The following is a 15,000-nucleotide window of genomic DNA, read 5'->3' as shown; positions in this document are numbered from 1 at the left end:
ATGTATGAGAAAGCGCCATCAAATTTTTGTAAACGGTTGTAGCTCAACTTTCTGAAAGAATCAAAGACAAGTTAAAATACGTAAAAGTAAAAAAACAATGTTTTATACTGTAAAATCCTTTCTAAATTTCTTTTTCGCAAATACAGGGTATCCGTTTAGAGACAGTATGTGAGTATGTGTGTGCACACACACACACGCACACACACACGTACACTGTCTTTGTCTCTCTGTGTCTGTCTGTCTGTGCTATTTTCTCTCTCTTTTTCTCTCTGTCTCTCTCTCTCAATCTCTCTCTGTGTCACACACTTTTGTGTTTCGCTCACCCCATCAATGTGCTGATGGGGTGAAAGAAAACGCATACACACACACACAGACACACACACACAGTGTGTCTTCTTCTATGTTTCTGTGTGACACTGTCTTTCTCTCTCTATCTGTGTCTCCCTGTGTCTCCCTGTTTGTCTCTCACTGCAACTCTTTTCAATTGCAATTCCTCGCACAAAACAATCCGTCGGCAGGAGCACTATGACACATAGCAGTGGTATCAACAAGTTTCTCAATTGTTCGATGACGGTCCTCCAAGATGAGTTCATGAACTTTTGTGATGTTTTCATTCTTTCGGGAAGTCATTGGTCGCCCTGAACGAAGTTGTTGTTCAAGCGACAAGTGACCATTCTTGAAGTGTGGAAACAACTTATAAACTTGTGCTTTGCTCCTGGTAACGTCCTTGTCAGTTGTGTCAAATATGACAATAGTTTCGGCCGCCGTTTTCCCCAGCAGAAATCAGAAAATTCCTGGGAGCACACTGTTCCCTCTTTTCAGCCATCGCAAAAATCAATAAATAAGGGAGAAACACTGCAAAACAACGATACATCACGTGGCAGTACGACTCTAAATGACAATGCCGGTCGGCATACTGATGTCTGATAGTGGCTTCTAGCAGAGGAAGCCTAAACTACAACTGGCTTGCCCAACAGAGATAATTTCGGTTACTTTTAGGTACCTCATGTATATATATATATCTAATGTAGGATAATATTTTTATCGGAAAAAATTTTTTTATCAATGGCCAGTATATCAAAAAATTGGTCCAGGCCATGTCTAACTTAATAGCACCGCCTGATAGGATTATTTGAATCCTGTTTAAGTCAAGTTTTGTTAATGGTCCATTCAAGTAGTGAGTTTTTGTTGGGTGAGTTGTATCCAATTATGGGTGGCTTATCTGGTATTCCTTGAAGGAATCTATCCAGACTCCGTTTAAAGTTGATGGGATCCTTTTCCTCTTTGATCTCTTTCGGGACAATGTTAAATAGGGCAGGGCCTGTTGAGGAAAAGAAATTATGTTGCAGTGTACATGTATGCTGTGATCTTGAATTGGGCAGGGGACGTATGGCCTGTGGTCCCATTCTTGGATGAACCTTGAAAGTAATGCTCAGGTCGTTCGGGCAAAGTTGGCGGTAGATTCTCCACATCGTACAAATGATGTACCGTTCACGGCAACGCTGGTGAGAGTAGAGTTTCAAGGCTTTAAGGCGGTTCCAATAATCGAGAGGAGTCATACTTTCAATTCGTTTAGTGAATGCCTTCTGGGGTGATTCAATCCTCGAGATGTTTTGTCTTGTATGGGGAGACCACAGTGGGCAGCAGTATTCGAGGTGTGGCCGTACGAAGGAGGAGAATAGTGGTATGATGACACCTTGTTCTCTGGACCGGAAAGTTCTTAAGATCCAGGAACTCATCCTACGAGCTATATCGACCTTCTTGTTGATGTGTGCACTCCAACTGAGATCGTCATCAACAATTACACCCAGGTCTCAGATATTGTTAGAGGCTGTGAGCGGTTCCCCTGAAGGAAGAGAGTATGGCTGTTTTAGTGAGGAATTTCTTCCAAAATGCATCAGCTCATATTTTCTCTCGTTCAGTTGCAATTTGTTTCTGTCTGCCCATTGACTCACAGCATATAGATCAGATTGGAGTTGAGTTCGGTCTGCCTCTTCATTGACGATTTGCTGGAGCTTAGTGTCATCAGCAAATATTTTCACTTTGCAGTAATGTACAACACTGGAAAGGTAGTTTATGTAAATTATGAAGAGTAGCGGACCCAAGAGAGTCCCCTGGGTGCCACTGCTGGTGACTTTTGCTAGGTTTGAGTGGACTCCATCAATTACAACATGTTGTATTCTATTCGCCAGGAAATACTTAATCCAGTTTAGAACTTTTCCACGGATTCCAACATACATATATATATATATATATATATATATATATATATATATATATATATATATATATATATATATATATATATATATATATATATATATATATAAATGAAAGAATGGAGTCGAACGAAGATGTTAACAAAATTCCTTTACTCTCGACATATGTTTCGAAGACAACATGTTTTCATTCCAAAGGAATAAAGGGTGCATTATGCAATCGTCTCAGCAGGAAAGATAGGAAACATATGTCGAGAGTAAAGGAATTTCGTTAACATCTTCGTTCGACTCCATTCTTTCATTTATTCATATACAACACACAAATTTCTCCACATGAACCCGGAGTTTCTACCCTTGGACAGGTCGCTTCAACCGTGTTTCTTACGTGAATTTGCTACCCAGGTTTCGGTTAAACGAATTTTCCATGCTGACGATAAACATAGGATAATTCATACACCTATTTAAATATATATATATAATACAAATAAGAAAATGGAGAAACAAACTTTGTTTCTTAATCAACTTTCGGATATTAAAATGTTGGATTATATATCCATTAAACATAATGAGAACCTTAATAGCATACATATATATCTTATGATTCAATACATATGAGATAAGAATACAAATTGTAAAAATAATAATATATTATTGTCTATATATATATATATTTATGTTTATGTATATGTCTGTGAACATGTGCATATATATTTGCGTGTGTATATAATATATATATATATATGTTTGTGACACATGTATATTTACGTATATATGTATGTGAGCATGTGTATGACTATAAATTGTTTGTGGTTGTTTATGTGTGTTCGTGTTTGTGTGAGTGTGTGCGTGTGTGTGTGTGTGTGTGCGTGTGTGTGTGTGTATGTGTGTGTGTGTGTGAATCTGCATCTGCAAATCTGCCTCTCTGTCTGCAATTACAAAAATGTTATTGAGTGCAACGAAATTCAGTTTACAATTCAGATTCATCATATTTTTATTTATGTATAGATATATGTATGTGTATATAAGCATTGTAACTTTGTGCTTGCATCTATGTTACCAACCTTATGTGTTTTTCCCGCTACATCTGATACTGAAGATTTTATTTATGTTAATAAAATAGAAACAATTGTAGGCTTTATAATGTGAAATCAAATAAACGCAATTGTCTCTATATGTATCGTTTGTTGTCAAAATGTCTGAATTTTTCCGAATTCTGCCATAGGATATTTCTATTTACTTATCATACAGGAGGATTAAAAAACTTACAACTTTTTTAAATTGGTGAGACCTTCGAACGATTCATGTTCAATAATCGCGATTATATTATTGGTTAGATTTCTGTAAGTTGGAAGAGAATTGGTGAGAAATGGTATAAAAATGATTAGTCACGAAATTTTAAATACGCATGTGTCTAATCAACTGGATGTAGATGTAGAAGAAAAGGAAGTAGGAGTGGAAAAATTAGATGAAGATGAAGATAATGATAAGTGAAGGTTATGATGATATTGATAATCATGAGTTGTGACGAAGTTGATTGATGGTGAAGATGATGCTAATGATGATGTCGTTTATGATGATGATAATGAGATGATAAGGAGTGTGGTGTTGAGGACGGTGATGGTCGCGTTCATGGCCATGATACTTATGACGAGAATGAATTAAAAGAAGTACAAAAAATAGAATTTGAAGCGGTTATTACAACAAAATTATGAAGTGAAATATACATATATATATTGTGAAGTATATGTGTGTGTGTGTGTGTGTGTGTGTGTGTGTGTGTGTGTGTGTGTGTGTGAGAGAGAGAGAGAGTCTGCAACTGTAAATCTGCCTCTCTGTCTGCAATTACAAAAATGTTATTGAGTGCAACGAAATTCAGTTTACAATTCGGATTCCTCATATATTTATTTATGTATAGATATATGTATGTGTATATAAGCATTGTAACTTTGTGTTTGCATCTATGTTACCAACCTTAAGTGTTGCGCCCGCTACATCTGTATACTGAAGATTTTATCTTTGTTAATAAAATAGAAACAATTGTAGGCTTTTTAATTTGAAATCTAATAAAGACAACTTTCTCTATATTTATCGTTTGTTGTAAAAATGTCTGAATTTTTCCGAATTCTGCCATAGGATATTTCTATTTACTTATCATACAGGAGGAATTCACTTGGGTGTGTATTCTACTTCTTATTACTGGTGCCTAATTGTTGAATATAGTTAGATCTGAATCTCTGGATTCCCCTCGTTGTCCTACATTGCTTTTCCCCGTATTGGAGAATTTTGTCTTCAATTGTTAATTGTTACGTGTTACGTTGTTCACATTAATTTATATAAATCACATCACAAACGTAACTCACAAACACTCATATCTTTAATCATTTTCATACACGCGCGCACACACACACACAGACAAAGTGAAAGTCTGATAGAGAGGATGAAAGGGAGAGGTGCCAAAATTAGATGAAGATGAAGATAATGAGGAGTGAAGGTTAGAAAGATATTGATAATCATGAGTTGTGACGAAGTTGACTGATGGTGAAGATGATGCTAATGATGATATCGTTTATGATGATGATGATGAGATGATAAGGAGTTAGGTGTTAAGCACGTTAATGGTCGCATTCATGGCCATGATGCTTATGACGACAATGAAATATAAGAAGTACAAAATAGGATTTGAAAAATATGAAGTGAAATATACATATATATATTGTGAAGGATATATATATGTATGTCGGTCCCATAGGGGATAATGCTACTGTTGTTTATAGCCCCGGGATGACATCTCCACTAGCTGCCGAAACGACACACCACTTGTGTCTTACTTGTATGCGCGAACTAATATCGTGGTTCCCATCTCTGGTGTTACGTAATAAACACAGGCCCTGATTTCTGGGTAGTAACTCGTCATCGAAACACGGGTATGTGTGTATCACGTAAGGCTAGAGATGGCAATGTTTTCTTTCCTTTCGCAAATACTAATCAGACACAGATAGCGTGTCATTAGCCAAGTGGAGAAGATGTCCTCCTGGGGCTATAAAAACCAGAAGCATCGTTCCCTATGGGACTGATACGTTTACGTGGTAAATATACTTTACGATTCCGTGATACTACTGTTTACGTCTCACTCACAGATTTAATATTGCTTATTTATATACATATATATAGTGGTTAGGGCAGCGGACTCGCGGTTGTAGGATCGCGGTTTCGATTCCCAGACCGGGTGTTGTCAGTGTTTATTGAGCGAAGACACCCAAAGCTCCACGAGGCTCCGACAGAGGGTTGTAACCATCCCTGCTGTACTACTTCGCCACAACTTTCTCTCACTCTTTCTTCTGTTGGCCTGCTCGCTTAGCCAGCGGGGTGGAGTAGCTTGAAGGCTAAAACAATGCAAAGCGCATTGTGACCAGCGATATGTAGCAAAATCTGATAGCCTGGCCGGACACGGTGATCACGGTGATATATATATATATATTATATATATATATATACATATATATATATATATTACATATATATATATATATATATATATATATATATTATATATATATATATATATATATATATATATATATATATATATATATATATATATAAAGGGACAGGCAACAGGTTGCTTAGCCACATACCGAAAAATTAAAAATAGCAGTCAAAAACTGTTTATCTCTGTTTTCTACTATCAGGGTGTGCATGAGTATTGAAAAACTTACAAAAATCGATTTCAGGTGTGTATGCGATCCATAAAGCCGTGGGAACGTGCATTTGCAAAAATCGTTTTTCTTGGAATAGAAAAAAGTCTATCTTTATTTCTTCTTTAGCTAGTGTCTGAAATTTGGGTTAAATCAGTGTTTCTCAAAGGGACAAATTTTTTGAAACACTTTGGTTTAAATGTTTGGCACCTCAGCACTGTCCATGGAATGGGGGGCGTTGTATGTATGTGTATATATATATATATATATATATATATATATACAAAATTAGAAAATGGAGAAACATACTTAAATCAATCAAACATCAACCATCAGATAATACCCAATCAATACTTTATTACACCATTACATAACAGCAAAGACATTATACAAAATATATCTCTCTCTATATAACGGCAGTTTGTCTGTGCGTGTTTCTGTGTGTCTGTTTGCTTATACCCTCACCCTGACCACGGCATTCAACCGATTCTGATGAAACTTGACACACACATAGCCCAATGTCGTAATTCAAAACTAACGCAGCGAAAATTTTGAAAAGTTCCCCCTGTTCTAAAAAGAATCGATAAATTCGACATGGGGTCGAGAATCAGAAACACAAACCATAAACTGTCTAGGGGACGCAACTCCACCTTTTTCAATCTCAAAAAAAAACTTACCATAATTTTTTTCCATTTTTTTGCTATTTTTTGGCTATAACTCTCTAAAAATGCTTTATAGTCATTTCCCTTACAAACCTGAGCAACGCCGGGCGATACTGCTAGTTGTAAATATAATTAGACAAGGAAATATAAATATAAAATACAATTACATCATATCTGACAGATTGATATGTAGATGTCCGCTTGATGTACTTGGTACAGTCATGGTTGTTATTATTATTATTATTATTTATTATTATTATTATTATTATTATTATTATTATTATTAATATTAATTTTTATTGACTTTTTGTAGGGTTATAATTTTATGAACTGAACTGTGTGGTTTTTTATTATTTTTTTATGTATATATGTCTGATTTAAATTTAAATGTGAGTGTGCATATATTTTCCTTGATGTTAGTTATGGAACTAGGAGTCCGATATGTAAAATAACTGTGTTTGTGAATGTATATTGATATATTCTGTTTATTTTGTATTATCGTATTAATGTGTATATATATGTGTGTAGTATTATGAGTGTCTATGCACACATTTTTATATTTTATATTTTTATATTTATATGTAAAATTTTTTCACACTTATATTAAATTAAATTTTCTGAAGAGGCCGTAGGACATCCTTGTTAATGTCTCATTTACACCTGCCTTATATGGCTTATAGGTTAAATGAGGCATACTTGTCCTCACGGCCGAAACAGCTGTCAGATATGATGTAATTGTATTTTATATTTCTATTTCCTTGTCTAATTATATTTACAATATATTTTGTATAATGTCTTTGCTGTTATGTAATGGTGTAATAAAGTATTGATTGGGTATTATCTGATGGTTGATGTTTGATTGATTTAAGTATGTTTCTCCAGTTTCAAATTTTGTATTATTAATTTACGGTAATAATTTTACCCTTGCCAACATAATACAGTAGATGAATTAATTGCATGGCAATTTTTAACATTTATGTATTAGTCTTGTTGGATAGCTCTCTAGCGGTATATTGGATATATGTTATCCCATGGTGGGTTGAATTTTCAACCCCTATCTCATTTTATAACTGATATATATATATATATATATATATATATATATATATATATATATATATATATATATATATATATATATATATGTATATATATATATATATATGCATATATATACATATATATATATATACGTCTATATATATATGTTTGTGACACATGTATATGCACATATATGTGTATATAAGCATTGTATCTTTCTGTTTGCATCTATGCTAACAACATTACGTGTTGATCCCGCTACATCTGTATACTGAAGGTTTTATCAATGTTAATATAATAGAAACAATTGTAGGCTTTATACCGCCAAATCTAATAAACGCAACTGTCTCTATATTTATCGTTTGTTGTCAAAATGTCTGTGTTTTTTCCGAATTCTGCCATAGGATATTTCTATTTACTTATCATACATGAAGAATTCATCTCGATGTGTATTCTTCTTCTAGTTAGTGGCGCCTAATTGTCGAATATTGTTAGATCTGAATCTCCGGATCCCCTTGGTCGTCCTACATGGCTTTTCCCCATATTGTGGCATTGTATATATGTATATATATATTGGGTTAAATCAGTGTTTCTCAAAGGGACAAATTTTTTGAAACACTTTGGTTTAAATGTTTGGCACCTCAGCACTGTCCATGGAATGGGGGGCGTTGTATGTATGTGTATATATATATATAATATATATATACAAAATTAGAAAATGGAGAAACATACTTAAATCAATCAAACATCAACCATCAGATAACACCCAATCAATACTTTATTACACCATTACATAACAGCAAAGACATTATACAAAATATATCTCTCTCTATATAACGGCAGTTTGTCTTAAACATACTTAAATCAATCAAACATCAACCATCAGATAATACCCAATCAATACTTTATTACACCATTACATAACAGCAAAGACATTATACAAAATATATTGTAAATATAATTAGACAAGGAAATAGAAATATAAAATACATTGTGTCTTTAATTGTTAATTGTTACGTTGTTCACATAAATGTATATAAATCACATCACAAACGTAAATCACAAACCCTCATATCCTTAATCATTTTCATACCCGCTCGCACGCACACACACCCACACACACACACACACACACACAGACAAAGTGAGCGTCTATTAGAGAGGATGAAAGAGAGAGCGAAGATAGAAGGGAAGACAATATATGTAGAAACATACAATTAGATTAATAATATCAGGAAAATCAAACTTACAACTCCTTTAAATTGGTAAGACTTTCGAAAGATCCATGTTCAATAATCGCTATTTCATTATTCGCTAGATCTCTGTAAGTTGGAAGAGAATTGGTGAGAAATGGTATAAAAATGATTAGTCACAAAATTTTAAATACGCATATGTCTAATCAACTGGATTTAGTTGTAGAAGAAAAGGAAGTAGGAGTGCAAAAATTAGATGAAGATGAAGATAATGAGGAGTGAAGGATTTGATGATATTGATAATCATGACTTGTGACGCAGTTGACTGATGGATAAGATGATGCTAATGATGATGCCGTTTATGATGATAATAATGAGAGGATAAGGAGTGTGGTGTTGAGCACGTTGGTGGTCGCGTTCATGGCCATGATGCTTATGACGACAATGAAATTATAGAGGTACAAAAAATAGAATTCGAAGCGGAGACTACAAGAAAATTATGAAGTGAAATATACATATATATATATATTGTGAAAGATATATATATATATATGTCGGTCCCATAGGGGATAATGCACACACACACACACACACACACACACACACACACATTCACGTACCTCCTTCTATATACACACACATAAACTCACACAGAGTTGAGACGCTGTTTGATTTTTCTTTTCAGCGTCAAAACCCAGCAACACCACCGGATCATTCTACACATCTGTGTAATTTTTCACGAAATTCTACCATGACCTTTCACCGTGAATCCCAAGACAAGAAAATGGTTTCCCAATTTCTTTAATCAAATGGACGAAAGCTTTAAAATAATAATAAAATTCATAGATCCGAACAAAATCAAAACCATTAATTCTATTTTTCCCTTTCCTTAAAACTATTAAGACCATGACATGAGAGAGGTTTGGCTGTTATTTCCAGCAAACTGAAAAACCACACTGTTTTGTTCAACTGGCTCATAAAAAAACTAAAAGACGAACACACGTATATGAAAGTACGTATGCGTGTGTGGGTGCGTGTGTATGGGTCTGTGTGTCTTCTCAGATCTCCGACATCCTCCATCCACATGCACTCAATTTTGATATGTAGATACCAACAGTATCAGGGCGTGTATAAGTCTTGAAAAAATTACAAGAATCGATTCCAGATGAGAATGCGATCGATAAAGCCGTGGGAAATCGTTTTTCTTTGATTGGACAATCGACAATATGGCGCTGATAAGAGCTGCTTCCCTTAACACCAAGCATGCATATTTCATACACAGGCCATCAATTTTCTATTTTCTTTTTCAACTACTGTTGAGTGACAAACAAATTTGCCAAACTCAATTTAGTTACCTCCCTTTACAGTCTAAGGTGAATAATCCTGCGTGGATGTACTCCGGTGTCCCTCCATAGATATACTCCTTGAAGTAGTTACTCAACAGTCGAACTTATTATTTTCATTTATTATGAATGGACAAACCCAAACAATTTTTTTTTAGTCTATTATATAGAATCCGTTCTGTCTTCTATGTGTGTGAGTGTCTTCTAATATCTTGGGCATCCTTCCTCAGATTGCGCTCAAAACAGATATGAAGATACCGACACTATCAGGGCGTGCATAAATCTTGAAAAAATTGCAAAAGTCGATTCTAGGTAAGAATGCGACGGATAAAGCCGTGGGAACGTGCAGTTGTAAAATCGTTTTTCTTGGAATAGAGAAAACGTCTATCTTTATTTCTTCTTCTGCTGGTGTCTCAACTTTAGATTAAATCAGTGTTTCTCAAAGGGAAGACCTATGGGACTGTCAGACAAGTTGTTTGAGACAATTTGGTTTAAATGTTTGACAACATAGCCCCGTCCATTTGACGGGGTACTTTGTGTGTGTGTATATATATATATATATATATATATATATATATATATATATATATATATATATTGTACTTGTTTCAGTCATTTGACTGCGGCCATGCTGGAGCACCGCCTTTAGAGTGGTGAAAGAGTACAGCAGGGATCACCACCTCCTGCCGGAGCCTCGTGGAGCTTTTAGGTGTTTTTCGCTCAATAAACACACACAACGCCCGGTCTGGGAATCGAAACCGCGATCCTCCGACCGCAAGTCCGCTGCCCTAACCACTAGGCCATACGTCTATATATATATATATATATATATATTTATGCATGTGTGTATGTCTGTGAACATGTGTATATATATTTGCGTGTGTGTATATAATATATATATATCTGTTTGTGACACATGTATATTTACATATATATGTATGTGAGCATGTGTATGATTATAAATTGTGTTGTAGTTGTGTATGTGAGTGTGTTCGTGTTTGTGTGTGTGTGTGTATGAGAGAGAGAGAGAGAAAGAGTCTGCATGTTTAAATCTGCCTCTCTGTCTGCAATTACAAAAATGTTTTTGAGTGCAACGAAATTCAGTTTACAATTCAGATTCGTCATATTTTTATTTATGTATAGAGATATATGTATGTGTATATAAGCATTGTAACTTTGTGTTTGCATCTATGTTACCAACCTTAAATGTTGCGCCCGCTACATCTGTATACTGAAGATTTTATCTATGTTAATAAAATAGAAACAATTGTAGGCTTTATAATTTGAAATCTAATAAAGTCAACTTTCTCTCTATTTATCGTTTGTTGTCAAAATGTCTGAATTTTCCAGAATTCTGCCATAGGATATTTCTATTTACTTATCATACAGGAAGAATTCACTTGGGTGTGTATTCTACTTCTTATTACTGGTGCCTAATTGTGGAATATATTTAGATCTGAATCTCTGGGTTCCCCTCGTTGTCCTACATTGCTTTTCCCCGTATTGGGGAATTTTGTCTTTAATCGTTAATCGTTAATCGTTAATTGTTACGTTGTTCACATTAATTTATATAAATCACATCACAATTCTAAACCACAAACATTCATATCCTTAATCATTTTCATACCCGCACGCACACACACACACGCACATACACCCACAGAAAAATTGAACGTCTGTTAGAGAGGATGAAAGAAAGAACGAAGATAGAAGGGAAGACAATATATGTAGAAACATACAATTAGATTAATAATATCAAGAAGATCAAACTTACAACTTTTTTAAATTGGTGAGACCCTCCAACGATCCATGTTCAATAATCGCGATTTTATTATTGGCTAGATTTCTGTAAGTTGGAAGACAATTGGTGAGAAATGGTATAAAAATGATTAGTCACACAATTTTAAATACGCATATGTCTAATCAACTGGATTTAGTTGTGGAAGAAAAGGAAGTAGGAGTGGAAAAATTAGATGAAGATGAAGATAATAAGTGAAGGTTATGATGATATTGATAATGATGACTTGTGACGAAGTTGACTGATGGTGAAGATGATGCTAATGATGATGTCGTTTATGATGATGATAATGAGATGATAAGGAATGTGGTGTTGAGGACGGTGATGATCGCATTCATGGCCATGATGCTTATGACGACAATGAAATAAAAAAAGTACAAAAAATAGAATTTGAAGCGGAGATTACGAGAAAACTATGAAGTGAAATATACATATATATATTGAGAAGGATATATATATATATGTGTGTGTGTGTGTGTGTGTGTGTGTGTGTGTGTGTGTGTGTGTGTGTGTGTGTGTGTGTGTATGTGTGTGTGTGTGTGTGTGTGTCGATCCCATAGTGGATAATGCAACTGTTGTTTATAGCCCCAGGATGACATCTCCACTAGCTGCCAAAACAACACACCACTTGTATTTGCGTCTTGTATTTGCGAACTAATATCATGGTTCCCATCCCTGGTTTTACGTAATAAACACAGGCCCTGATTTCTGGGTAGTAACTCGTTATCGAAACCTGGGTGTGTGTGTATCACCTAAGGCCAGAGATGGCAATGCTTTTTTTTCCGCTCACGAATACTAATCAGACATAGTGTGTCATTAGCCAAGTGGAGAAGATGTCCTCCTGAGGCTATATAAACCAGAAGCATCGTTCCTTATGGGACTGATACGTTCACGTGGTAAATATACTTTACGATTCCGTGCTACTACTGTTTACGTCTCACTCAGAGATTTAATATTGCTCTTATATGTATATATATATATATATATATATATATATATAAAGGGGCAGGCAACAGGTTGCTTAGCCACATACCGAAAAATTAAAAATTGCAGTCAAAGACTTCATCTCTATTTTCTACTATCAGTGCGTGCATAAGTTTTGAAAAAATTACAAAAATCGATTTCAGGTGAGTATGTGATCGATAAAGCCGTGGGATCGTCCGTTTGTAAAATTGTTTTTCATGGAATAGCATAACGTCTATCTTTACTTCTTATATATATATGTGTGTGTGTATGTGTGTGTGTGTATACATATATATATATGTCTATATATATATATATGTTTGTTACACATTTATATTTACATATATATATATGTATGTGAGCATGTGTATGACTTACAAATTGTTTTGTGGTTGTGTGTTGTGTGTGTGTGAGTGTGTGTGCAACTGTGTGTGTGTGTGTGCGTGTATGTGTGTGCGTGTGAGAGAGAGAGAGAAAGAGTCTGCATGTTTAAATCTGGCTCTCTGTCTGCTATTACAAAAATGTTATTGAGTGCAACGAAATTCAGTTTACAATTCAGATTCGTCATATTTTTATTTATGTATAGATATATGTATGTGTATATAAGCATTGTAACTTTGTGTTTGCATCTATGTTACCAACCTTATGTGTTGCGCCCGCTACATCTGTATACTGAAGATTTTATCAATGTTAATAAAATATAAACAATTGTAGGCTTTATAATGTGAAATATACTAAACGCAACTTTCTCTCTATTTATCGTTTGTTGTAAAAATGTCTGAATTATTCCCAATTCTGCCATAGGATATTTCAATTTACTTATCATACAGGAGGAATTCACTTGGGTGTGTATTCTACTTCTAATTAGTGACGCCTAATTGTCGAATATTGTTAGATCTGAATCTCTGTATTCCCCTCGTTGTCCTACATGGCTTTCCCCCGTATTGGGAAATTTTGTCTTTAATCGTTAATTGTTACGTTGTTCACATAAATTTATATAAATCACATAACAAATGTAACCCACAAACACTCATATCCTTAATCATTTTCATACACGCGCGCGCACACACACACACACACACACACACAGACAAAGTGAAAGTCTGATAGAGAGGATGAAAGAGAGAGCGAAGATAGAAGGGAAGACAATATATGTAGAAACATACAATTAGATTAATAATATCAGGAAGATCAAACTTACACACTCTCTAAATTGGTGAGACCCTCGAACGATCCATGTTCAATAATCGCTATTTTATTATTGGCTAGATTTCTGTAAGTTGGAAGAGAATTGGTTAGAAATGGTATAAAAATGATTATTCACGAAATTTTAAATACGCATGTGTCTAATCAACTGGATGTAGATGTAGAAGAAAAGGAAGTAGGAGTGGAAAAATTAGATGAAGATGAAGATAATGAGAAGTGAAGGTTATGATGATATTGATAATGATGACTTGTGACGAAGTTGACTGATGAGGAAGATGATGCTAATGATGATGTCGTTTATGATGATGATGAGATGTAAATGAATGTGGTGTTGAGAAAATTATGAAGTGAAATACACCTATATATATTGTGAAGGATATATATACATATGTCGGTCCCATAGGGGATAATGCTACTGTTGTTTATAGCTCCGGGATGACATCTCGACTAGCTGCCAAAATGACACTACTTGTTTCTTACTTGTATTTGCGAACTAATATCATGGTTCCCGTCTCTAGTTTTACGTAATAAACACAGGCCCTGATTTCTGGGTAGTAACTCGTCATCGAAACACGGGTATGTGTGTATCACGTAAGGCCAGAGATGGCAATGGTTTTTTTTTCCTTTCGCAAATACTAATCAGACACAGACAGTGTGTCATTAGCCAAGTGGAGAAGATGTCCTCCTGAGGCTATAATCTTTACTGTCTACCAGGATGGCTTGCCGCGACATTCGAGTGAAGATACGCTGCTCAGCAAAAGAGTAAACAGCAGCGGAATTTCGAAAATCGATGAAGGGATGCCCTAAGTAGATGTCACCATCATCCTGACACGATTTTTTCTGACATATGCTAGACATATTCGAGGCTCTTTCTGTAGAT

At 34.9% G+C, this 15,000-nt stretch overlaps 1 protein-coding gene across 1 annotated transcript in view; it reads right to left on the bottom strand.

The window, feature by feature from the left end:
* Window positions 1–3,481: 3,481 nt before the first annotated feature.
* LOC115225512 (insulin-like growth factor-binding protein complex acid labile subunit) overlaps window positions 3,482–15,000 on the bottom strand; it is a 72,722-nt gene continuing 61,203 nt past the window's right edge. The window contains exons 8-11 of the mRNA XM_029796466.2: window positions 14,116–14,187; window positions 11,928–11,999; window positions 8,868–8,939; window positions 3,482–3,557 (exon numbers count right to left, since the gene is read on the bottom strand). Of these exons, the coding sequence (XP_029652326.2) occupies window positions 3,482–3,557; window positions 8,868–8,939; window positions 11,928–11,999; window positions 14,116–14,187 (292 nt within the window). The remainder of the gene's footprint in view (window positions 3,558–8,867; window positions 8,940–11,927; window positions 12,000–14,115; window positions 14,188–15,000) is intronic.

Source organism: Octopus sinensis, linkage group LG27 (genome assembly GCF_006345805.1).
Source record: "Octopus sinensis linkage group LG27, ASM634580v1, whole genome shotgun sequence".
Taxonomy (NCBI): domain Eukaryota; kingdom Metazoa; phylum Mollusca; class Cephalopoda; order Octopoda; family Octopodidae; genus Octopus; species Octopus sinensis.
Note: the sequence above shows the minus strand (reverse complement) of the source record. Positions and strands in the feature narration are given on the sequence as shown.